This window comes from Heptranchias perlo, chromosome 4 (genome assembly GCF_035084215.1).
Source record: "Heptranchias perlo isolate sHepPer1 chromosome 4, sHepPer1.hap1, whole genome shotgun sequence".
Lineage (NCBI taxonomy): Eukaryota > Metazoa > Chordata > Chondrichthyes > Hexanchiformes > Hexanchidae > Heptranchias > Heptranchias perlo.
The window spans coordinates 100,525,191-100,551,113 of record NC_090328.1 but is presented as its reverse complement, the minus strand read 5'-3'; the positions used below and the strand labels follow the sequence as shown (position 1 = coordinate 100,551,113).

The following is a 25,923-nucleotide window of genomic DNA, read 5'->3' as shown; positions in this document are numbered from 1 at the left end:
GCAACAAAGCAAAGGTTTTATTAGGATTGAAAAGATGATTTAACAGTACAAACTTGAGATCTTCTGAAATACAATGAAGCTTTACTGAATTCAATTTTGTGAAATGTAAATTTTACATAGAAAATATTTTTGAACCTAATTAACCTAATGTACTTACTTACCCTGAAAAATAGTATGTATTTACAAGGCTGCAGAATCTCTGTAAACAGGAAAGATTTTTTTTAATATACCTGCACGAGCTTATATTGATTTAGAACTGAAGTATCTGCCACTGTGTCATTACAAATGTAATCAATTTGTGTCAGATCTGGAAATGCATTTTTTTACGTAGTGATGTTAATATGTAGTTTCCATTTACCAGTACAGACTAAAGTCTTGAGACTCTGTATTAACATATTGATACCAAAAGTCTCCTTCCCTTACGTGGGGTAAATCTATATTTTATCAGAACTGATGGCAGAGTTTAACAAATTTTATTTAATTCTCGCAAGCATCCTTGTAAATTCAGTAATTTAACACGTCACCCATAACTTTTCTGTAGTTTTGCTGTTGGAAATTATTTGCCACATGACAGATTTTATCCCCTGTGGCTGTGACTGGGTGCGTTCTCCCCGGTGGCGGTGACTGGGTGCGTTCTCCCCGGTGGCGGTGACTGGGTGCGTTCTCCCCGGTGGCGGTGACTGGGTGCGTTCTCCCCGGTGGCGGTGACTGGGTGCGTTCTCCCCGGTGGCGGTGACTGGGTGCGTTCTCCCCGGTGGCGGTGACTGGGTGCGTTCTCCCCGGTGGCTGTGACTGGGTGCGTTCTCCCCGGTGGCTGTGACTGGGTGCGCGGTGCCCGTGCCATCCAGCACAAAGCAGTCCACTTGATCGGCACCCCATCCACTATCTTGCCAACGATGCCCACATCCTGAGAATGAAGTAACTGGGTATTTCATTCACAAGACCACATTAATTGTCCTAGTTACCCTGAGAAGATGGTGGTGGCCCTTCTCCTTGAATCACTGCAGTCCTTGTGGTGATGGTGCCGCTGTGCTGGTGTTGGGTAGGGAGTTCCAGGGGACTGATCAAACGACGATGAATGAAGGACCCTGGTTGCCTAAATCAGGAAGATGTGTGACTTGGAGATGATGGTGATCCCGCGATATTGCTGTTCTTGTCCTTCTCGGAGGTAGGGGTCGCAGAGGAGGGATGTGTTGTTGAATAAACCTTGGTGACGTGTGCAGTACATACTGCAGCCAAAATGCACAGATGAATGAAGGGAATGCATATTGAGTCTAGTGGCGGGACAACAATCAAGTGGACTGCCCTGCCTTGAATGATGTTGGGATTCTTGAGTGTTGTTGCAACTGCAGCCATCCAAGTAGGTGTTGAGCGTTCCATCGCACTCCTGACTCGAGCCTTGCAGATCGATTCATAGAATGATACAGTACGAAGGAGGCCATTTGGTGCATCATTGCTGTGCTGGCTCTCTGAAAGAGCCAGCACAATTAGTCACTCCTCCCTGCTCTTTCCCCATAGCCCTGCAAGTGTTTCCTTTTCAAGTATATATTGAAATCCCTTTTGAAAGTTACCACTGAATCTGCTTCCACCACCCTTTCAGGCAGTGCATTCCAGATCATAACAACTCGCTGCGTAAAAAAATTCTCATCTCCCCCCTGGTTCTTTTGCCAATGTATGTCCTCTGGTTACCAACCCTCCTGCCAGTGGAAACAGTTTCTCTATATTTACTCTATCAAAAAGCCTTCATAATTTTGAGCACCTCAATTAAATCTCCCCTTAACCTCTGCTCTAAGGAGAACAATCCCAGCTTCTCCAGTCTCTCCACATAACTGAAGTTCTGCATCCCTGGTACCCTTCTGGTAAATCTCTGCACCCTCTGCAAGGCCTTGACATACTTCCTAAAGTGTGGTGCCCAGAATTGGACACAATACACTAGCTGAGGCCTAACCAGTCATTTATAAAGGTTTACCATAACTTCATTGCTTTTGTACTCTATGCCCCTATTTATAAAGCCAAGTATCCCATATGCTTTTTTTAACAGCATTGTCAATTTGTCTTGCCACTTTCAAAGATTTGTGTATGTGCACCTCCAGGTCTCTGTTCCTGTATCCCCTTTAAAATTGTACCATTTAGTTTATATTGCCTCTCCTCATTTTTCCGTCCAAAATGCATCACTTCACACTTCTCTGCATTAAATTTTGTCTGCCCAATTCACCAGTCTGTCTGATGACCTCCTGAAGACTGCTTACTATCCTCCTCACTGTCTCCTACTTTTGGTGAATAAGCTGTGAGGGTCAGGAGATGAGCCATTCATTACAGACTACCCAACCTCTGCTCTGCTATTGCAGCTGTGTTGATATGGCTGGTCAAGTTAAGCTTCTGATCGATGGTGACCTTTGAAATATTGATTGTCAACTCTGCGATAGTGGTGCATTTGACTCTAGTCACTGGAGAGTTTTCCTTTTGTCCCCTATTGACCTCAGTTTTTCTAGGACTCCTTAACATGCAGGTACAGCAAGCAATTAGGAAGGCAAATTGTATGTTAGCCTTTATTGCAAGGGGGTTGGAGTATAAGAGTAAGGATGTCTTGCTGCAATTATATAGGGCTCTGGTGAGACCACACCTGGAGTACTGTGTACAGTTTTGGTCTCCTTACCTAAGGAAGGATATACTTGACTTAGAGGGGGTGCAACAAAGGTTCACTGAATTGGGGTTGTATTCTCTAGAATTTCGAAGGTTAAGGGGTGATCTGATCGAAATTTATAAGATATTAAGGGGAACAGATAGGGTGGATAGAGAGAAACTATTTCTGCTGGTTGGGGATTTTAGGAGTAGGGGGCACAGTCTAAAAATTAGAGCCAGACCTTTCAGGAGTGAGATTAGAAAACATTTCTACGCACAAAGGGTGGTAGAAGTTTGGAACTCTCTTCCGCAAACAGCAATTGATACTAGCTCAATTGCTAAATTTAAATCTGAGATAGATAGCTTTTTGGCAACCAACAGTATTAAGGGAGATGGGCCAAAGGCAGGTATATGGAGTTAGATCACAGATCAGCCATGATCTTATCAAATGGCGGAGCAGGCACGAGGGGCTGAATGGCCTACTCCTGTTCCTATGATTCCTGGCATGAGCTACTCTCACCTTTGCTCTGGCATTCAACTCTTTTGTCTATGTCTGGATCAAGAATGCAATGAGATCTGAAGCTGAGTGGTTCTGGTAAGACCCTAACTGAATGTCAGTGAGCACGTTCTTGGAAAATAGGTGTCATGTGATAGCACTATTAAAGAAAGGGCTATAGGCCACGGGGAAGAACTCCCTTGTGTGTCAAGTAGTGCCATGGAATCTTTTACATCCACTTGAGAGGGCAGACAGGGCCTCAGTTTAATGTCTTATCCGAAAGACCGGTCCATGGCTTTGATTAGCCCCTTCCCCCAGAGCGGTGGCTCTGATTAGCCCCTTCCCGCAGGGCGGTGGCTCTGATTAGCCCCTTCCCCCAGGGCAGTGGCTCTGATTAGCCCCTCAATTAAAAGCAAAATACTGTGGATACTGGAAATCTGAAATAAAAACAGAAAATGCCGGAAATCCTCAGCAAGTCAGACAGCATCTGTGGAGAAAGAAACAGAGTTAAAGTTTTAGGTTAATGACCCTTCGTCAGAACTGGAAAAAGTTGAAGATTAAACAGTTTGTAAGCAAACTCAGAGCCAAGGGGAAGGGGGAAGAGGGAGGAAAGGCCAAAAGGGATGATGATGCAAGGCAAGGAGGGTGGTAATGGGACAAGTAAAACAAAAGATGGGCCTAGAGGAGCTGTAAATGGCAACATCAGAACCATTAGCAGCACTTGCTGTCCGAAAAAAAGGGAGCGGTGGTTCTGATCTAAAGTTTTTTAAATCAATGTTGAGTCCAGAAGGTTGTAAAGTGCCTAATCGAAATATGAGGTGCTGTTCCTCAAGCTTCCGTTGAGCTTCATTAGAACAGTGTAAGAGGCCGAGGACAGAGAGGTCAAAATGGGACGGAGAATTAAAATGGCAAGCGACCGGTAGGTCAGGGTCACGCTTGCAGACTGAGCAGAGGTGTTCAGCAAAGCGATCACCCAATCTGCGTTCGGTCTCCCCAATGTAGAAGAGACTGCATTATGAGCAGCGAATACAGTATACTAAATTGAAAGAAGTACAAGTAAATCGCTGTTTCACCTGGAAGGAGTGTTTGGGGCCCTGAACGGTGGGAAGGGAGGAGGTGAAAGGGCAGGTGTTGCATCTCCTGCGCTCGCACGGGAAGGTGCCATGGGGAGGAGAGCAGGTGTTGGGGGTGATGGAAGAGTGGACCAGAGTGTCGCAGAGGGAGCGGTCCTTTCGGAATGCTGGGAGGGGAGGGCGAGATGTTTTTGGTGGTGGGATCGCGCTGGAGGTGGCGAAAATGGCGGAGGATGATATGTTGAATGTGGAGGTTGGTGGGGTGGAAGGTGAGGACAAGGGGGACCCCATCATGGTTCTGGGAGGGAGGGATAAGGGCAGAAGTGCGGGAAAGAGGACAGACCTGGTCAAGGGTCCTGTCAACTACAGTGGTGGGAAATTCCCGGTTGAGGATTAGCCCCTCCCCGAGGGCTATGGCGCCGATTAGCCCCTCCCCCAGGGCCGATGGCTCCGATTAGCCCCTCCCCCAGGGCACTGGCTCCGATTAGCCCCTCCCCCAGGGCCGATGACGCCGATTAGCCCCTCCCCGAGGGCTATGGCTCCGATTAGCCCCTCCCCCAGGGCCGATGGCTCCGATTAGCCCCTCCCCCAGGGCACTGGCTCCGATTAGCCCCTCCCCCAGGGCCGATGACGCCGATTAGCCCCTCCCCCAGGGCCGATGGCTCCGATTAGCCCCTCCCCCAGGGCCGATGACGCCGATTAGCCCCACCCCCAGGAACGATGACGTCTCTTAGCCCCTTCCCCCATGGCCGATGACGCCGATTAGCCCCTCCCTCTGACAAAAGTCGAGTTTGGCGGGTGGGGAAGCAGAGAGAGTTTACGGTGAAAGGACAAAATCGACCGTCTGTAGCGGGGTCCACTCTGACACAGAGAGCGAGGCCGAGCGAGAAGAGCGGCCTTGAGCTTCTCAGTGAAGACGGCGGTGCCGGGCGGCGGGGAGGTGCGCGGCCATGCGCAGGTCCGTGGCGGCGGGCTCGCCGATGCCCGGCCGCCGGCTTCAAGTGACGTGCCTGGCGGTGATGGTACTGAGCGCTTTGCAACTCACCATCACTCTGATCTATTACTTCGACATGCACGTCTACACCGCGCAGATGGTGCGGAAGATCGGCGGTTTCCTCGGGCCCGAGAGGCACGACATGTTCGTCGCCCCCAATTCCACAGTCCCCCACACCTCCACAGGCCCCACCGACACCAGGCCGCTCCAGCCGTGTCCGGAGACATCGCCGCACCTTGGTAAGTGACCCGGGGATAGGAGGGAGAGGGAATGGGAATGAGTACTGGGCCGTGACTGAGTGGGAGGAGAGGAGAGAGGGGGATCCTATATAACTGGAGGGGGCTGGGTGTGGTGGGGGACCCTCGGTCACTGTGGAGGGGGCTGGGTGTGGTGGGGGACCCTCGGTCACTGTGGAGGGGGCTGGGTGTGGTGGGGGACCCTCGGTCACTGTGGAGGGGGCTGGGTGTGGTGGGGGACCCTAGGTGACCGTGGAGGGGGCTGGGTGTGGTGGGGGACCCTCGGTCACTGTGGAGGGGGCTGGGTGTGGTGGGGGACCCTCGGTCACTGTGGAGGGGGCTGGGTGTGGTGGGGGACCCTCGGTCACTGTGGAGGGGGCTGGGTGTGGTGGGGGACCCTAGGTGACCGTGGAGGGGGCTGGGTGTGGTGGGGGACCCTCGGTCACTGTGGAGGGGGCTGGGTGTGGTGGGGGACCCTAGGTGACCGTGGAGGGGGCTGGGTGTGGTGGGGGACCCTAGGTGACCGTGGAGGGGGCTGGGTGTGGTGGGGGACCCTAGGTGACCGTGGAGGGGGCTGGGTGTGGTGGGGGACCCTAGGTCACTGTGGAGGGGGCTGGGTGTGGTGGGGGACCCTAGGTGACTGTGGAGGGGGCTGGGTGTGGTGGGGGACCCTAGGTCACTGTGGAGGGGGCTGGGTGTGGTGGGGGACCCTAGGTCACTGTGGAGGGGCTAGGGGGTGGGTGGGAAGGACCCATGTGACTGGGGAGTATCAAATCATTAAATTGTAGAATTAAAATTATAACCCAGAAACAGACCTTTGACTTCAGTTTTACTGGGATTCCTTGGTGCCAGAGTGTCAAATGTTGTCTTGATGGAAGGAGCCTCTGCTCATGCCATCACCTTGCTGATGATTGGTAGTAAGATGATGTAGATTGGCCTGGTTGGATTTGTCCTGCTTTTTGTGGGCTGGACATATCTGTTCTAAGAACATAAATAGGAGCAGGAGTAGACCATACGGCCCTTCGAGCCTGCTCTGCCATTCAATAAGATCATGGCTGAACATCTACCTCAACTGCACTTTCCTGCACTATTCCCATACCCCTTGATTCCCTTAGTGTCCAAAAATCTTATCGATCTCAGTCTTGAATAAACTCAATGACTGAGCATCTGTAGCCCTCTGAGGTAGAGAATTCCAAAGATTCACAACCCTCTGAGTGAAGAAATTTTTCCTCATCTCGGTCCTAAATGGCCGACCCATTACCCTGAGACTATGCCCCCTAGTTCTAGGCTCTCCAGCCAGGGGAAGCAGCCTCTCAGCGTTTACCCTGTCAAGCCCTCTTAAGAATTTTATACATTTCAATGAGATCACCACTCATTCTTCTAAACTGAAGAGAGTATAGGCCCATTCTACTCAATTTCTCCTCATAGGTCAAACCTCTCATCCCAGGAATCAATCTAGTGAACCTTCATTGCATCCCCTCTAAAGCAAATATATCCTTCCTTAGATAAGGAGACCAAAACTGTACCCAGTACTCCAGGTGTGGTCTCACCAGAGCCCTATATAATTGTAGCAAGACATCCTTACTCTTGTACTCCAACCCCCTTGCAATAAAAGCCAGCATACCATTTGCCTCCCTAACTGTTTGCTCTACCTGCATGTTAACTTTCTGTGTTTTGTGTACAAGGGCACCCAAATCCCTCTGAACAGCAACATTTAATAGTTTCTCACCATTTAAAAAATATTCTGTTTTTCTATTCTTCCTACCATCGTGAATAACCTCACACTTCCCCATTTTCTATTTTACACATTGTCTGGTGGATGTCAGTGTTGTAGCTGCACTGGAACAATTTCCTCCCTTCCAGTCAGTTTTTAATCCAATTTTCTATAATTCCTCTAATTTTATACTCTTCCTAATAGTCCCTATAGTGTAACTGTAATTTCTTCCAGCCATATAACCTGTCCCAGAGCTCTCCATTCCTCTGACATGCCTCTTGTGCATCTCCCCCCTCACTCATTGCTCCATCATTGGTGGCTGGGCACCTTACTCTGGAATTCCTTCTCTAAACCTCCCTATCCCATCTCTGCATCCTCCTCCTTTTCAACCTGTCCTTCCTGTTGCTTATCACTGCCTGTCGCTTATCCCCTCCTCTCCTCCCCCGCCACCCCTCCTCCTCTTCCCCCGCCAACCCCCCTCCCAGCTTGGCACCCATTTTTCTTCTGATTACATCCCTGTGAAGTGCTTTAGGACGTGTTTCTACTTTGTGGGTGTTACATGAAAGTTGTTAAATTTCTGCCCATAGTATGGCATAATGCACTTTTGGAACAAGAGCAAGTAAATTTCTAAGTGTGTTCAATAGAAGAGGTTGGTGAAACCAGGTCTGTAACTTTTTCCTGGAACATCTATTTTGCAAAGTGGAGGAGTGGATTTTGATTCAAGGGAGACAATTCAGGAAAGTTGTACTCAGTGGGGTTTGGGGTGGAGAGTGTGGTGGATTTGGCAGGTTTTTCACTGTTTCTGGTATAATGCCAGTAATTACTGACATGCATTGTCCAGTAGACACTGCAGTACCCTGTGTTGAAAAGTACAGCCTGATCAAAACTGCAGGGGTGGCTTCACTTTAAAAAAAAATATGAAGGTATTTAAAGTTAATGGGCTGCTGGTTTTAATCAAGGAGCACACTCCCCTTTAGGTTATTGAACGGACTGGGTATGTGCAGCAGTTTTGGGTGTTATCATGTGATTAAGTATCTGGAAATGGTTGGTATGCTGCATTTGTTTCCCCGGATGTTCCTTGGTGCTGAATTTGAAGATTCTACCCCGACTAAATCTTTTTTATGGGATCAGTAGATCTCAAGATATCAATGGCCTGGCAAATGACAGCAAAGGAGCTCTGGATTGTGCAGAACAGAGAAGGTGAATGGACAAATCAGATATAACTATTTCACCCAGAGGGTGGTGAATATTTGGAGTGGACCATCCAGGGAGGCCATCATGGCTGATAACATGAGGAATTTTAAAAGGAAGTTGAATAGGCATTTGGTGAGAAAATCAATTGAAGGATGATGTAGTGAATTGTGTGTTCTGTTTTTGAACTCTAGGGGAGGCCAGATGGACTGTACATTCCTGTTTTGCTATGATATCATTGATATATTAAATATTTTATTCATATACTGAGTTAAGGTTGATGTTATAATGTAACTCAATTCTCAAAAAAAAATTGGTCTGCAATCACTGAAGTGATGAAAAATGTAACTTGAATGCATGGGAGGAGGCATTTAAAAAAAATTACAAAGCAGCACCATCCTGGGAAGAAAGAAAATTTAAAAGCAGTCACTGACTGAATTATTTTCAATATAGCACTCAGGAAAACAAGATAAGTCTGCAAGTTGCTCTTGGAGAGAACCTACATCAATACTAAAACAATCTCTTAATTTCATGTTACCGTACTTTCAAATTCCAAAGCTGAGAGGTAAAAGGCATCTCAAGTAACATTTCTAGTGCGTATGGAGGTTTGAAAATATCAACCAACCAAAGCAGCATTAATTTCCTCCTTTAATTCCTTGAGAATTCTAGAGCGTCTACCATGTGGCTCAGGAGCTTTGTGGATATTTAAGCCTTCCACTTTCTGCAAAACACATTCTTTACTAACTTCTATATTTGCTCATTTACTGTGACTACAATTTGTTTGCAGCCCTTTCTTATAAGTTATGTGAAAAATTAATTCAATATATCTGTCATATCCTTATTATCTGGAATAGATTTTTTAAAAAATTGAATACAATTTCTCTCCTCCTCCTTTATTGCATACCCTCCATTTTTCTTCTCTCTTTCTAAGTGCAGTTTCCCAGTATCCAAAGCCCTGTAGCACCATAGCTATGATAACTATCATATCTGGGAATACAGTGGTCACTGGATTCCAGGTGCTCACTAACCTTCACATTACTAATTAGCTCTGCTGGATTGCTAAATAGAGGCATAGAGTAAAAAACCAAAGAAGTTATACTAAAGCTTTATAAAACACTGGTTAGGCCCCAGCTAGAGTATTGTGTCCAATTCTGGGCACCACATTTTAGGAAGGTTGTTAAGTCCTTAGAGAGGGTGCAGAGGAGATTTACCAGAATGGGTACCAGGGATGAACGACTTCAGTTACGTGGAGAGACTAGAGAATCTGGAGCAGAGAAGGTTAAGGGTAGATTTGATAGAGGTGTTCAAAATCATGAAGGGTTTTGACAGAGTAAATAAGGAGAAACTGTTTCCAGTGGCAGAAGGGTCAGTAACCAGAGGACACAGATTTAAGGTAATTGGCAAAAGAACAAATGATACCTGGACTCCAAGTGTTAAATTACAAGGAGAGTTTACACAAACTAGGGTTGGATTCCCTGGAATTTAGAAGATTAAGGGGTGATTTGATCGAAGTTTTTAAGATATTAAGGGGAACTGATAGGGCAGATAGAGAGAAACTATTTCCGCTGGTTGGGGCGTCTAGGACTAGGGGGACATAGCTTAAAAATTAGAGCCAGGACTTCCAGGAGTGAAGTTAGGAAACACTTCCACACACAAAGGATGGTAGAAGTTTGGAACTCTCTTCCACAAACGGCAGTTGATGCTAGCTCAATTGTTAATTTTAAATCTGAAGATAGATTTTTGTTAACCAAAGGTATTAAGGGATATAGGTCTAAGGTGGGTATATGGACTTAGGTCACAGATCAGCCATGATCTCATTGAATGGCGGAACAGGCTCGAGGGGCTAATCGGCCTACTCCTGTTCCTAAGCTTTGTCGTGCTCCCTACACCCTACACGTGTAGCGGTTTGGGACACTGCCTTAGATTGCGATAGTCCACTCACGTGGCCGGAGAAGTCCCACAAAATGGCAATGACATTGCTCTGGCAAATGACCACTGTGTGTGTGGGAGGCAGAGTGCTGATGGTCTAATGGGTCTCTGCAATGCTTAGAACAGCCAAGTTTTGATGCTGGAAATGTGTACATCAGTGTAGGGAGAGGACCGATCAGGCTTAACTAATTTCTCCACTGGTCAAATCATCTGCCAGCACTCATTGTTCAGGTTCCTGCATGAATAATTGCCACTTTGATAAGGTACTGGAAGGTTGCCAGCACCCAAGTAACTAACCCAGACTAAATCACCACCTTCTGCAAAGGAGAAAATATGGAACATAGGAACAGGAGTAGGCCGTTCAGCTCCTCGAGCCTCTTCCGCCATTCTGTTAGATCAAGGCTAATCTGTACCATAACTCCATTTATCCGCCTTTGCTCCATATCCCTTGATACCCTTACCTAATGAAAATCTATCGACCCGAGTTTGAAAATTTCAATTGACTCAGCATCCACAGCTTTTTTGCACTGAGGGGTGGGGTGGGTTGGGGACAGAGGTTCCCCGATTTCCACTACCCTTTGTGTAAAAAAAAAAGTGCTTCCTGATTTCACTCCTGAATGGCCTGGCTCTAATTTTAAGGTGGTGCTCTTTTCTGAATTCCCCCACCAGAAGAAATAATTTTTCTGTATCTACCCTATCTAATCCCTTTATCATTTTAAACACCTCAATTAAATACACGCTAGATTTATGCAACCTGACTTCATAATTTAACCTTTTAACCCCAGTATAATTCTAGTGAATCTGCGCTGTACCCCATCCAAGGCCAATATATCCTTCTCGAGGTGCGATGCCTCAGTATTGAATGCAGAACTCCAGATGAGGTCTGACCAAGGCTCTACACAGCTGAAGCATCATTTACTCACTTATATTCCATTCCCATTGAGATAAAGGCCGATATACCATTAGCTTTTTGAATAAATTTTGTGCACTAGCTTTTAGTAAGTTATATACATGAACACCTAAATCCCTTTGATCCTCTACAGCTTCTGGTCTCTCACTATTAAGGAAATATATGGCTTTGTCTTCCTCACATCCAAAGTAGATGACTTTACATTTCCCCACATCGAACCCCATCTGCCACAGTTTTGCCCACTCACTTAGTCTGTCGATGCCTCATTGTAACTTCCTGCTTCCATCCACACAACTTAGCGGGCGGGATTGTCGGGGGGGTGGACATATCTACCTATGTGTGTATCTCTATCTACCTACCCGTGTCTCTATGTATGCATGCATCTCTCTGTTTATGCCTCAGAACATAAGAACAGGAGTAGGCCATACGGCCCCTCGAGCCTGCTCCGCCATGCAATAAGATCATGGCTGATCTTCGACCTTAACTCCACTTTCCTGCCCGATCCCCATATCCCTTGATTCCCCAAGAGTCCAAAAATTTATCTATCTCAGCCTTGAACATATTCAACGACTCGGCATCCACAGCCCTCTGGGAGAGAGAATTCCAAAGATTCACTACCCTCTGAGTGAAGAAATTCCTCCTTATCTCAGTCTTGAATGGCTGACTCCTTATCCTGAGTCTATGCTCCCTGGTCCTAGACTCACCAGCCATGGGAAACAATCTCTCAGCATCTATCCTGTCAAGCCCCCTCAGAATCTTGCATGTTTCAATGGGATCACCTCTCATTCTTCTGAACTCCAGAGAATATAGGACCATTCTACGCAATCTCTCCTCATAGGACAACCCTCTCATCCCAGGAATCAATCTAGTGAATCTTTGGTTGCACCGCCTCTAAGGCAAGTATATCCGTCCTTAGATAAGGAGACCAAAACTGTACATAGTACTGCAGGTGAGGTCTCACCAAACCCTATACAATTGTGGTAAGATTTCCTTGCTCTTGTACTCCAACCCCCTTGCAATAAAGGCCAACATGCCATTTGCCTTCCTTATTGCTTGCTGTACCTGCATGAACTTCTTGTGTTTCTTGTATGAGGACACCCAAATCTCTCTGAATACCAACATTTAATAGTTTCTCACTTTTTAAAAAAAATATCTGTGTTTCTATTCTCCCTACCAAAGTGAATAATCTCACATTTCCCCACATTACACTCCATCTGCCACCTTTCCCATTCACTTAACCTGTCTATATCCCTTTGCAGACTCTTTGTGTCCTCCTCACAGCTTACTTTCCTACCTAGCTTTGTATCGTCAGAAAACTTGGATACATTACACTCGGTCCCTTCATCTTAGTCATTAATATAAATTGTAAATAGCTGAGGCCCAAGCCCTGATCCTTGCGGCACCCCACTAGATACAGCCTGCCAACCTGAAAATGACCCATTTATTCCTACTCTCTTTTCTGTCCGTTAACCAATTCTCTATCCATGCTAATACATTACCTCCAACCCAATGAGCCCCTATCTTGCATAACAACCTTTTATGTGGCACCTTATCGAATGCCTTTTGAAAATCTAAATATAGTGCGTCACTGGTTCCCCTTTATCTACTCTGCTAATTACATCTTCAAAAAATTCTAATAAATTTGTCAAACACTATTTCCTTTTCATAAAACTATGTTGACTCTTCCTAATTATAACATAATTTTATAAGTGCCCTGTTACCACTTCCTTAATAATGGATTCCAGCATTTTCCCGACGACTGAAGTCAGGCTAACTGGCCTGTAGTTCCCTGTTTTCTCTCTCCCTCCTTTCTGGAATAGCGGAGTTACATTTGCTGCCTTCCAATCCACTGGGACTGTTCCAGAATCTAGGGAATTTTGGAAGATCACAACCGATGCATCCACTATCTCTGCAGCCACCTCTTTCTTAGAACCCTAGGATGTAGGCCATCAGGTCCAGGGGATTTATTGGCTTTTAGTCCCATTAGTTTCTCCAGTACTTTTTCTCTACTGATATTAATTACTTTAAGTTCCTCACTCTCATTAGCCCCTTGGTTTCCCACTATTTCTGGTATGCTTTTTGTGTTTTCTACTATGAAGACAGATACAAAATATTTGTTTTAATGACTCTGCCATTTCCTTATTCCCCAATATAATTTCTCCTGTCACTGCCTCTAAGGAACCAACATTTACTTTTGATACACTCTTCCTTCATACATATTTGTAGAAGCGTTTACAATCGTTTTTATATTTCTTGCTAGTTTATTTTCATATTCTATTCTCTCCCTTTTTATCAATTTTTTGGTCATTTCTTTGCTGGTTTCTAAAACTCTCCCAATCCTCAGGTTTACTACTCTTCTTCGCAACATTATAAGCCTCTTCTTTTAACCCATACTATCCTTAACTTTTTTAGTTATCCAGTTAAATAACTTTTCCTGCGGAGTTTTTATTTCTCAATGGAATGTATATTCATTGAGAATATTGAAATATTTCTTTAAATGTTTGCCATTGCTTATCTACTGTTATACATTTTAACTTAATTTCCCAATCTACCTTAGCCAACTCGCCCCTCATATCTATGTAATTGGCTTCATTTGTATCTAACTATGTATGTATGTATCTATCTAACTAACTAACTAACTAACTTCCTCAGTATTCGGTAATCCTGCAGTGTTCCTAAATCTTTTTATCTAGGGTTCAAATCTCTAATTCTGCTGCCTTTGGAATTTTCAGATTTCCAACATTTACAGTTTTTCTGTGTATCCTTCACAGAACTTCGAACTGTGCTGAGTAATCATGTAATACACCGTTGTTTAATATCTTTATATTAAACACAAGAAGGAAAAGTTGGTATAACATTGCTGCTGCAATGAACAGATGTGCTCATGTTCTTCTACAGACATGTTGAGTTTCTTCAGGGACATGTATATAGGTTACAGGAAATGGGAAGGACACATGGGTGAGGTTGAAACACTTTTGTTAAGATACAAAGTTGAGTGATTCCGTAGTAACTTTCCATAGAATCATATAAAGGTTACAGCATGGAAGGAGGCCATTCGGCCCATCGAGTCCGTGCCGGCTCTATGCAAGAGCAATCCAGCTAGTCCCACTCCCCTGCCCTATCCCCATAGCCCTGCAATTTTTTTTCCTTTCAAGTACTTATCCAGTTCCCTTTTGAAGGCCATGATTGAATCTCGGGCAGTGCATTCCAGATCCTGACTACTCGCTGTGTTTTTTTAAAAAAAAAAGTTTTTCCTCATGTCACCTTTGGTTCTTTTGCCAATCACCTTAAACCTATGACCTCTGGTCCTTGACCCGTCCGCCAATGGGAACAGTTTCTCTCTATCTACTCTGTCTAGACCCTTCATGATTTTGAATACCTCTATCAAATCTCCTCTCAACTGTCTCTGTTCCAAGGAGAACAGCCCCAGCTTCCCCAGTCTATCCCGTAACTAAAATCCTTCATCCCTGGAATCATTCTAGTAAATCTCTTCTGCACTCTTTCTAAGGCCTTCACATCTTTCCTGAATTGTGGTGCCCAGAACTGGACACAATACTCCATTTGTGGCCGAACCAGTGTTTTACAAAGGTTCATCATGACTTCCATACTTTTGTACTCTATGCCTCTATTTATAAAGCCCGGGATCCCGTATGCTTTTTTAACTAATTTCTCAACCTGCCACGTTCAACGATTTATGCATATATACTCCCAGATCTCTCTGTTCCTGTACCCCTATTAGAATTGTGCTCTGTAGTTTATATTGCCTCTCCTCGTTCTTCCTACTGAAATATATCACTTTGCATTTTTCTGCGTTAAATTTCATCTGCCAAATGTCCGCCCATGCCACCAGCCCTGTCTCTGTCGTCTTGAAGTCTATCACTATGCTCCTCGCTGTTTACTACCCTTCCAAGTTTTGTGTCATCTGCAAATTTTGAAATTGTGCCCTGTACACCCAAGTCCAAGTCATTAATATATATCAAGAAAAGCATTGGTCCCAGCACTGACCCCTGGGGAACACCACTGTGCGCCTCCCTCCTGTCCAAAAAAACAACCGTTCACCACTACTCTCTGTTTCCTGTCCCTTAGCCAATTCTGTATCCATGTTGCTACTGCCCCCTTTATTCCATGGGCCGCAATCTTGATAAGCCTACCATGCAGCACTTCATCAAACGCCTTTTGAAAGTCCATATATACCACATCAATCGTATTGCCCACATCTACCCTCTCTGTTACCTCATCAAAAAACCCTATCAGGTTAGTTAAACACGATTTGCCTTTAACAAATCCGTGCTGGCTTTCCCTAATGAATCCACCCTCGTCCAAGTGACTTAATTCTGTCCCAGATTATCGTTTCTAAAAGCTTCCCCACCACTGAGGTTAAACTGACTAACCTATAGTTGCTGGGTTTATCCTTACACCCTTTTTTGAACAAGGGTGTAACATTTGCAATTCTCCAGTCCTCTGGCACCACCCCCATATCTATGGATGTTTGGAAAATCATGGCCAGTACCTCCGCAATTTCCACCCTTATTTCCCTCAGCAACCTAGGATGCATCCCATCAGGACGGGGTGACTTATCTACTTTAAGTACAGCTAGCCTTTCAAGTACCTCTTCTTTATCAATTTTTAGCCCATCCAGTATCTCAACTATATCTTCTGTTACTGAGACTGTGGCAGCATCTTCTACCTTGGTAAAGACAGTTGCAAAGTACTCATTTAGTGCCTCAGCCATCTCCTCTGCCTCCATGAGTAGATCTATTTTATGGTCTCTAATTGGCCCCACCCCTGCTCTTAGTATCCGTTAACTGTTTACATGCCTGTAGAAGGATCGATGAATTGCCTTTGTCCACATTGTTTGCAGTAATAGAATGAAGTACCACTCTTAAGAGATTCTTTAATTTTCCAGTGTACAGTCGAGGACAGGGCTGAGCTTGTACCTGCTCATGCAATACATTCCTGATCTGGGCTATGCCCATTGTTGAGAGGCTCATCGCTTCTTGCTACTAGAGGGAGTGGAACAAACAGAGACCGGGAGAAGTTCATTGTTTGCTTGCCTGGTCAAGAAATGATGCAGGAACTAAAAAAGTTAAATGTATTGGAGGATGTGATTTTAAAAACCTGCACGTGAGTTCTGGGTTTTTAAAATTTTTTTTATTCGTTCACGGGATGTGGGCGTCGCTGGCGAGGCCAGCATTTATTGCCCATCCCTAATTGCCCTCGAGAAGGTGGTGGTGAGCCGCCTTCTTGAACCGCTGCAGTCCGTGTGGTGACGGTTCTCCCACAGTGCTGTTAGGAAGGGAGTTCCAGGATTTTGACCCAGCGACGATGAAGGAACGGCGATCCCTAGTTAGTGCTGAGTTAGCTGATCTCCACCTGGACGACAGCAGAGGTTTCCTGCATGTGAGGGGAAAATCAGTTAAGGTTTCAGCTCCCGATTGTTATTCAGTGATCCTTGGTGAAAGTGCCATTGTGTCGGTCAGGTGAAGATGGGCTCAGCTGCGATGCTGCCAAAGTCCAGTAGTCTCTCTTTTTCTCTCTCTGATTCACAGTTAGTTCACTTTGGCACGGTATTGGTGGGTATTCCAATACCTGTGGAATTGCACCCCAGCAAGGAGACAGTGAATTACTGGAGGGTGCTATATCTTGGCAATGGGTCTACACCTCGAGGAAAGGGGAGCCAGAAAAAAATATTATTTGCAGTCAGGCTAATTTCTGAGCTCTAACTCCGTGCATAACCTTTTTTAACTGTGGGTTATTTTTTTCTCCTCTGTAGTGGGACCACTCAGAATAGAATTTTCCCAGTCTGTTAATCTGGAGGAAGTGAAAAAGATTAATCCGTTCGTGCGGGAGGGAGGCCGTTTTACTCCAGCAGAGTGTATAGCTCTTCAGAAAGTTGCCGTCATCATTCCTTTCCGCAACCGTGATGATCACCTGAAATACTGGTTGTATTACTTGCATCCAATTTTGCAGCGCCAGCAACTTGACTATGGAGTGTATGTCATTAACCAGGTAAGAAATTGCTTCTGTAATGTGATTAAATGCACCTACAAATGCGGCATTGTTCTCGCTGGCCCGATTGACGGCAGCAGGGTGGTGCCCTGGGGTTTTCACCTGCCTGAGACAGTTGCTGCTATGCCCAGTGAATTTTCTGGGACCATTCTCATTAACCTATTTTCAGCATGCCATGAGTTGTTGCCGCCTGCACTTTGGAGCTTGCTGGTTTGTGGGGGTGGGGGCAAATGGCTGTTGCTGTATTGCTGTAAATTGTGTTTAACAAATGAGGACAATACATAGGGTGATCAGTTTATTGCTTCATGCTGTAGTTGGGCATGGACGCGATCATAATTGGCATGATGTTGGATGGCAAAACCTTTGTGGTGGATAAACAAATTTCTGTCCTTATTTCAAGAGGTTTTCAAAAAAAATAGCTAATGTCAAAATGGAGGCAGTTCCTTCACTTCCTGGGTATGGTAATTTAGTGGTTACGTTACTGGACTAGTAATCCAGAGAATGTGAGTTCAAATCCCACCAGTTTGTGAATTTTTGAAAAATCTGGAATAAAGCTGGTATCAGTAAAAATATCCATAAAGCTGTTGGATTGTCAAAAAATCATCAACTGGCTCGCTAATGTCCTTTTTAAAGAAGGAAACCTCCATTACCACTCCCAACGTGGTTAACTGCCCTCTGAAATGGCCCAGCAAGCCATTCGGTTGTCTCAAACCGCAACTAAGAATAAAAACATCCAGTCTGTCCTATAGTTGTCATTAAGTAACTCTCTTATTCTATAGAAATAATTGGTGTTTTTCTGAGGCATTGAGTTCATTGTAACCTTGTGGCTCTGTAACCTTGTTAGTAGCAGAATACCTTGTCTGTATTTTGGCATTTCTAAAAATATGCTGCACAATTTTTTTTCAGTTTTAAAACGTTATTACCTCTTGCGATCTTGAAACTGTTCATTCTGACTTGCTTAGCGATGGTAGAATTACAGTGACAGATGTATGTTATTACTGTAGTTTGAAAAAGTACTTGCCTTAATGGGCAATATGCTCTACCTTTATTTAGAACTGTATTAGTCAATGAATGAAGTGGAGTATCTACTGAACTGTGTCCCATAATTTTAATGTAAGATAACTTGGAAAATGTTAGGTTCGTTCCAGCAGTGTTATGGGGGTGTATCCGCTCCCATTAGTCAAAAAAGACAGGGTAAAAGATGTAAGCTAAAACACAGATGTATTGAAAGGTGTTGAAATACTTTGTTTACTGAGAAGTTTTAAAATCTGATGTGGAATAGCACAGGAAATATTTACCTTTTTATTGAAGATCCTTCTAACTTTTTCAGCCTCTATATACAAATTGGAACTACTTCATCCTGTGGAGAAAGCACCCAAGGGGCAGGATCCTTACATCAACTTTGCACTGTGTTCAGTTTAGGTAGTCTGGCACTTTGCTGTATACCAGGCCTTGTTCTTAATTACTTTTGTCCTGTTATTGCTGCTTTATCTTTCTGTTGACTCCCATGTTGGGAAAAGTGAAACCTCATTTATTTGGTTCAGTAACAGTATACATTATTAACTTTGTTTTGCAAGTTTTGATGACATTCTCTTGTGCGATATCACCACCACCATTGTGGTTGAACTTAGTTTGGCACCAGTTCACTTCACTTTGGTCTCTAGCCAGTGTTGGTTCTTGGTTTCAAAATCTGTGTTCTGGATTTCTTCCCAGTGATGGAACCGTATGATCCCATATTACGGTTCTGCCTTTTTCCAGCACCTTATTTTCTTGTGCAAATCAATTGAGCATTCATAAGCAGATCACGACTCATGTGAACTAAAATCTGCGTCTTTAATTCTTTTGTTGCACAGTATTAATGTAGCCCAGGTCTAAAAGTTAATCCTATTCACAGTAAACCGTATTGCATTGCACGTAGGGAGCCCACTATGTTTCCTGTCAATTTGGAAGGCAGAAATCATTAGCTTACTTAATACAGGCTAAGCTATTCTCCAGATTTATTTTACAAAGAAAATAATTTGAAACAGCAGAAATATGGGCAGATATTATACAGTACAATAATTGTATGAGTTTTGGAAGCTGTCCAGAAGGGGTTAACTCACCTTTTTTAAGCTCCAGTTTGTTTATGGACCAAAGGAACATCTGTCCAAGGCTTAAGCATTCCAGATAGGGTGATCAGTAGGATTCTAGTAAGGAAAAGGATTTTGCCCCACTGCCTCTGTCACTAGCATGTGACTGAGTTGTTGCCAACGTAACATGGAAGGCAGTTTCCATTGGGATTACATATAAGGGGTAATTTTTCCATGCACGTCAGAAATTCCGATAGGCGTGTGCGTGATTTTCCAGCAGTTTATTTTAACGATTGGAAAATCGTGTGTTATTTACAACCAAAATTTCCACGTGCGCTGCTGGCAGGCGAGCTGAAGTTGGAAAATTACCCCTCTTTTTAAGGAGAGTGGCATCCAGTACTGTTGGTGCTTGTGAGAGGCACTGTGCCTTTCACTTTGTGATTTCATCTTTGCCCTGAAGTTTGTGGGGAAGGGTTCCTGAGACACTGAAACAAGGGAATCTCTTGAGGAACAAAATACCAAAATTACTGCTTGCTGGAGCAATAGAGAAGTTTTGTTGGCCAGGTTAAACTCAGTTTTTCTCCCATTACATGTCCCCAAAAGTTAGTTGATCCTAGACGTCACAGTTTTGAATTCCTTTATTCTGGTGAAGTTCAGTGATCACTCTCCAGGGAGACTGGCTTAATGCAGGAAGTTCAGTCAGTGAGATATGTTGTCACTTGGCCTGATGCCCTACTTTCACATTAGGTTAGGTGTTGCTTTACTTTCACCAAACAGCATTGTGTTAAGACCAAATGAGTGCTCTTTGGTTCAGCTGGGGTCCTGTAGTGGTTTAGATGAGTTGACTTTCTGTAGGCTGGAACTCAGGAGGGTGTTGAAAAAGCCTTGACAGGCTGTGATTGGCCCCCCTGGTGTGGCCACTAATGTTAGTGAACAGCATCTCTCTTGCAGTTTGGAGAGCCAACTAAGGGGAGGTTGGACCATGGTAGGAAGGGATACTCCCCTCATCGCTCTTAGTAGAGAAGTTGGATTGAACTTGAGATTACGTCTGATAATGACTTATTCTGAAGGATGTTTGCAGCAGCAGGACTAAGGGAGTGTGCACCAACACAACTGTTACATCAGCAAAGTAGATGGGATTTGATCCCCAAAACTTTGCTTTGACACCGTTCCTGTTGGGCATTGGTATAAAGTGAATTACTGAGATTTTACAGCGCAAAAACTCCAAGGGAATGCATGCCTCAAGTGACTCATCCTCTTTGCAGAGAATGTTTCTGTACGCCTTTCCACATTTCCTCTGTGTAGATTGTTCATAAACTTTAGGTTGTGAAGGTGACCTCTCGGACATTGAATCCTTTTAGTTTTAAGATCTTCTAGCCCCAGCTTCAACCAACTCATCTGGATCCTTACAAAGTGGATCAGTGACTTGCATGAGTGGTTACAATTTGCTTGGCAACATCTCCTCAGGTTTTCAGTTGACTGCATGCTTAGAGGAAAATGAATTCCAGCAAAGGTTGGTTACTATATTTATATCCAGAAAAGCTTTCACTTCAACGGCTTACATTACCAAGTGGAAAGTAGTTGAGATGAACTAGGTGAAGGGCCAAAGCCCACAATGCAAGGTACTACTGATGTTGGAAAGAACGAGAGAGACGATGCAGGAATTGGTGATTAGGTGATACCAAGCTGGAGTTTTAAATGCTTGTAGGTTGTACCTGGCAGGGAAGATGGAGAGAAATAAGGAGTGCTGCAGTTTGGGATTCTGGGTGTAGGAGGCAGTATCCTGAATTAGTACAGAAAGGATTTAAGGGTGTTCTGGCATGTTTTCAGTTTAGGCCTGAAGTTTTCAAACCCTGGCCCCAGGGAAACCATGAAATCTTAGGAGATTTGCAAGATCACCAAATTTCTGTGTCTCTCATCATATTTCAAGATTTGACTTAGTACATTTTTTCTGTTGCTGTATGCTGATAAAGAAGATGTTTTCTGCCATGATGGCACTGTTTTTGTTTGGGTAGCTGATATAAGTTTGGGGGTCCCCAGACAGGTCACCCACACAAGTTTGGAAACTTACTTGCTTAGAGGAAATGAGTAGAAAATTCAGTACAGCTCTGTCTGTTATGGGATTGATTGAATAGGAAAAAATAATTTCTAATAGGGAGAGAGGCTGGAAATAATGGAGGTTTTTCTTGTGCCCTGTCCAAAGTGCAATGGGGCAATTGCTGATATCCCAGATATTGGAGCAGTATTCATCTGGGATGGATTTGGGCTTTGTGGAGAGTTGTTGAAGGGAAAAGAAGAGTTTGGCATTAAAAAGAAAACTGACTTCGAGGAAATTTTACCAATGGATGTAAGAGATCCATTTGAGATATAAGGAGGTTGTGAGACCAAGTATGTCAGCAAATGAAGAAGGATTCTTCTTTTGAAGGACTGAAAGAAACTGACTTTTTTAAAAAAAATTGAAAAGATTTTCATTGCCTTCTGGAAGATCCTGGCAATTACCAAGATGTTGTGAATCTGCCATTTCATTAAGAGGAATGAAAATTGTGTGCATAAGAGGGCATGCAATCTGAATATTTAGAGCCACACATCTTGAAGATGATAAGGTCAAATCAGAAGTGGAGGTCTTATTGGTGTCTCAGCTTAGAAATTACTGTTGGTGATACCAGCTTATGGCTTTTGCTAATTAAGAGGTAAATATTGAGTGTTTGTATGTTGTCAGACAAATATTTAGTGGGTTTATTTGTTGGCAGACAAATATTGAGTGTTTGTATATTTAGTGGACTAAAGCTTACGGTGTTGATGTGAAATTCCTCTGCTATTTTAAAAGCGGCATTAACCTGTTTATTTTAAACCACCACTGCTAAAATAGTGGAGAGGAATGCCATATGAACACATTAATCATTTGTCTGCTAATATCATTAACAGTAACTTCTAGAGAGCAGAGGATGTCACAGATATGGTGAAAGAACCTTGGCAAGGGACCAGAGAGAATGACTGTTAGAGGAAGTAGAAAATAGCACTTGATGCTTGTTTTTAATAAAGTTGCGTTTAGCAGTTTTAATGTGGACTTAAAAGTTACAAGCAGAGAGGAGCATAAGAAAGTACAGAGCCAAATAAGATTCTCCTTCCACCAAGCCGATTCGAAAAAAACAAATCGATCGATCACTCACTTTCTCAAATATCTGTCCAATTCCCCTGTAAATATTTCAAACTATTGGCCCTCACTACCTCCCTGGGCAGTCCATTCCACATATTCACCAGCTTCTGCATATAAAGTCATTACTTTTAAACTGTGTGTGTGTTTGTCTGCATCTTCCTTTTAAGCTTGAGCCCATGATAGCCCTGGTTCTAGAGTTTATTCGAATCTTGAGCGCATTATCAGGGTTTAGTTTATTTATTCCCTTAAGGGTCTTAAATACTTGAACGTAGTACCTCTCTTGAGCCTTGATTTCTCCAGAGTATACAATCCCAGACTCTTTGACCTTTCCTCATAGCTCTGCCTTAAGCTAGGTATCAGTTTGCTTGTCCTTTTCTGCACTTCCCCATGCCTGGTACCTATTCATTGAGTAATCCTGGCCAGATTTGAATTTGAACACTGGCATTCCTCTTGAATCTCTGGATTTCTGGAACTTAAGTTTCTTTTTTTCGTTCATAACGGTTCACTTAGATTTGGCATGGAATGGTAGTGACTTGTGTGACAAACAGGTGGAGCAGTCCTCCGGCTTCATTCTTTTCTTTTTTGTGAAAAAATTCTAACTTAGTTTCACTTTTCTTGGGAATGATGCTGCTGCTGTATTCCCATTGTGCTTTCTTGCATTGAATGCAGCATGAAGTAGATGTTATATGGAAAGGAGGAAAGCTGATCTTGAATCTAGGTAGACTTGTTTATAATTAACCTAATTAGGTTCTGGAGTCCTCATCTTATTCTGCTCCTTGTCAGGGCCTTCCAAAGAAAGTCAGAGCTCCCTCTGCTTATGCAATGGCCATTATTTTGACCCTAAATGTGCTGGGTGGTTCTTGAGGGAATCGGTAAAGCAGCTGCTTGGAGTGATTTTTTTCATAGTTTTACAGAGCATTGTGCTCTTGTGTTGGTAGCTCAGACAGTAAGTGCTCTGGTCCTGCTATGCTCCAGGGCGACCTGAACAAGCAACTCTTCAAGAGTTCCAACATTTGTTTCTGCTCTGCTTTGGTATGTTGAGATTGGAAAATTGAGAAAGAATATTCAGTAATTACCACAGGAATGAGTTCCTTCATTTTTAAAAGGAGTTCAGTCTCTACATATTCCGGGCCCCCCAACAGACCTCATTTCTGTTTTTTGTTTCTGACCAGGCACGGTTAGATTAATGTAGTTATTTTGGTGCCCTTGCCTTGCCATTGCTGTGGGTGTCATTTCTGCACCAAAGAATGAGGTCCTATATGCTGTGGGGTACGTCACTTGACTCTATACAGTGTGAAATTGCTTAAGGGATAGCTTCTTCAGCTGATTTTCCTTGATGGAAGTTCCTATTTGTATGTGGAAGTTGAACTTCATTCAAAGAATGAGGAAGACCATACCAACAGCAGGTAACCTAACAATACTTGCAGTGTCCTTCAGATTCTCTACCAAATTAGTTGTGCTTGAGTTTAAAAGAAACTTGCCTATTTTAGCTATTAGCAAACATATTGTATTATATTCTTGAACTGTTTCCCACTTTGATGTAAAATTGAAGTATCTGCAGCAATTAAGGTGGAAATTTCTAAAAGTCTACTCCGTGTTCACAAATGCTCTTGTTGGGAAGGGGAAAAGCCAAACTTCTGAAAATGTTTCTTTTGCTTATTTTATTATTCACTGCACTCATCTTTCTCTTCTTTTCCTTCCCCTCCCCTACCTGCGACCCACTTGCTTTCTTTTTTTCTAGATCTGTGCTTGTTTCTTCTGTCTTCTGCAGAACATTTTGAGATTGTGACGGTTGCAATGGAATCTGATTACACCTATCTCCACCTGCATTAGCTAGCTGAGATGGAGAAGGAAGAACTAGTCCTCTGCTCGGCTGGGCCGGTAAAGTGAAATATACTTTGTGCACTTTAAGGAACTGGTAATTCTGGACATTGTATGCTTATCTATAACTAGAAAAAAAGTAGCCCTTAAATGTGCCTCATGTTGACCCTTTATTTTATGTTTGAGCAGGGGATCCAATACTGTACAGTATTTTAATCAATTCCTTTTTGCTCCCTTGTCTAATTTTTAGCATTAGTCAGTATTTTTTTTGGTTAAAATATCACCGGATGTTTTTACAATTTCCCCAAAGTGTTTACATAGTTAATGTAGCAGCTATAATTGTGTGACTCATAAACTATTGGACATTGTAGCTGAATAGATCATGCTGTTTTTTTTTTAAAAAAGGCAGGATAAACATCCGCTATAGTGGGAGCAGGAAACTAGATCTATAGGACGTTCTTGCCTTTGATCTGCTTTCTTTGCTAACGACAGCTTTTCTGAAACAGATTTACGATGAAGCTTTCCTGGAAAGCGACACTGGCTTGAGCATACTACCTGGCAGCAGTAGATTGCTTGTGATCAGAAATCAGGTTCAGTATTTAACGACTGGTACAGAAAGAGACAGATGAGAATGTTACATCAAACTCCAGTGGTGGCCAGTGAATTAGATTTGCTATTGTCCTGAAATACAAAGGAATATTTAGTGATGCGTGTATAAAATATTGTTGCACTTGGTATGTATGTCTTTTGCTCTCTGGGAAGGACTAGATTAATTCAAAATAGAAGCAAGTAAATTAATAATGCCTGATAATCATGAGGTTGAGATTTTAGAGTTGTGATAAAGGGGCAGTTAATTGGTCATTTTCAGCAGTCCACTAAAAATGTGTGACTTACTTTTAGCCTGTCATCTTATTAAGATGGTATATTGGTAAAAAGATTAGACTTGAAGCACATAAACCTGGAACATCAGTGACTGCAAGTGCATTTCCAGTAATCAGTGGCAGCTGGTATACATGCCTAACCAAGCCAGTGTGGTGTACCATGGCAATAGGCCCTTCCTGTGGAACCCACCACAAACCGTATTTTTCATTTTATATTATAATAGGGTATGTTTGAAAGAGTCCAAGTAAGTGCATTACTCAAAGTATAAAATGAAAGAACTGTTCTATGTTTAGCCACATTCTCCTTCAATTCTCTTAATGTTAAAGGCGGTGTCATGTGCAGAAAGATATAAGTTGACAGAGGGGTCAGAACAGTAGTACTAGATTCTGGCAACAAAATCCCTTCCAATTTCACTGGCCATAATCCAATGCCCTGGCTCAGGTTTTGATGATTACAAATTACTGTGCAGTGTAAATTGCGTCTGCACATCTGCATGCTGACACTGACGTTGACTCCTCGCTCAAGCGTGCACAAAATTCTAGGAGGCAGCGCAGCACTTGCTTCACCTGACAAGCCGCCTCTTTGTGATTCGTGGAAACGTGAATTGAAGTGTACTGCAAGTTTTGGACACCGAAGTAGGAACATAACTAAAATCACGTTCTAAGTATTGTGGTTTTTGAAGAATGTAGCAAGACGGAGAGGTTTAGGGAGATGATTAGATAGTGCAGGGCGGTGGTGTAGTGAGATAGGGGTATAGACAGATGGTGTGAAGGTGGAAGTAGTGTTGGCAGTTGACCAAATGTGGGGTTTGCTGCTTAGA

At 43.6% G+C, this 25,923-nt stretch overlaps 1 protein-coding gene across 2 annotated transcripts in view; it reads left to right on the top strand.

Moving 5' to 3' along the window:
• Positions 1-4,985: 4,985 nt before the first annotated feature.
• Positions 4,986-25,923, top strand: part of LOC137321153 (beta-1,4-galactosyltransferase 1-like) — a 100,448-nt gene continuing 79,510 nt past the window's right edge. For both annotated transcript variants that reach the window (XM_067983401.1, XM_067983402.1), the window contains exons 1-2: positions 4,986-5,424; positions 16,939-17,174. In XM_067983401.1, the coding sequence (XP_067839502.1) occupies positions 5,142-5,424; positions 16,939-17,174 (519 nt within the window). In that variant the 5' untranslated portion in view covers positions 4,986-5,141. The remainder of the gene's footprint in view (positions 5,425-16,938; positions 17,175-25,923) is intronic.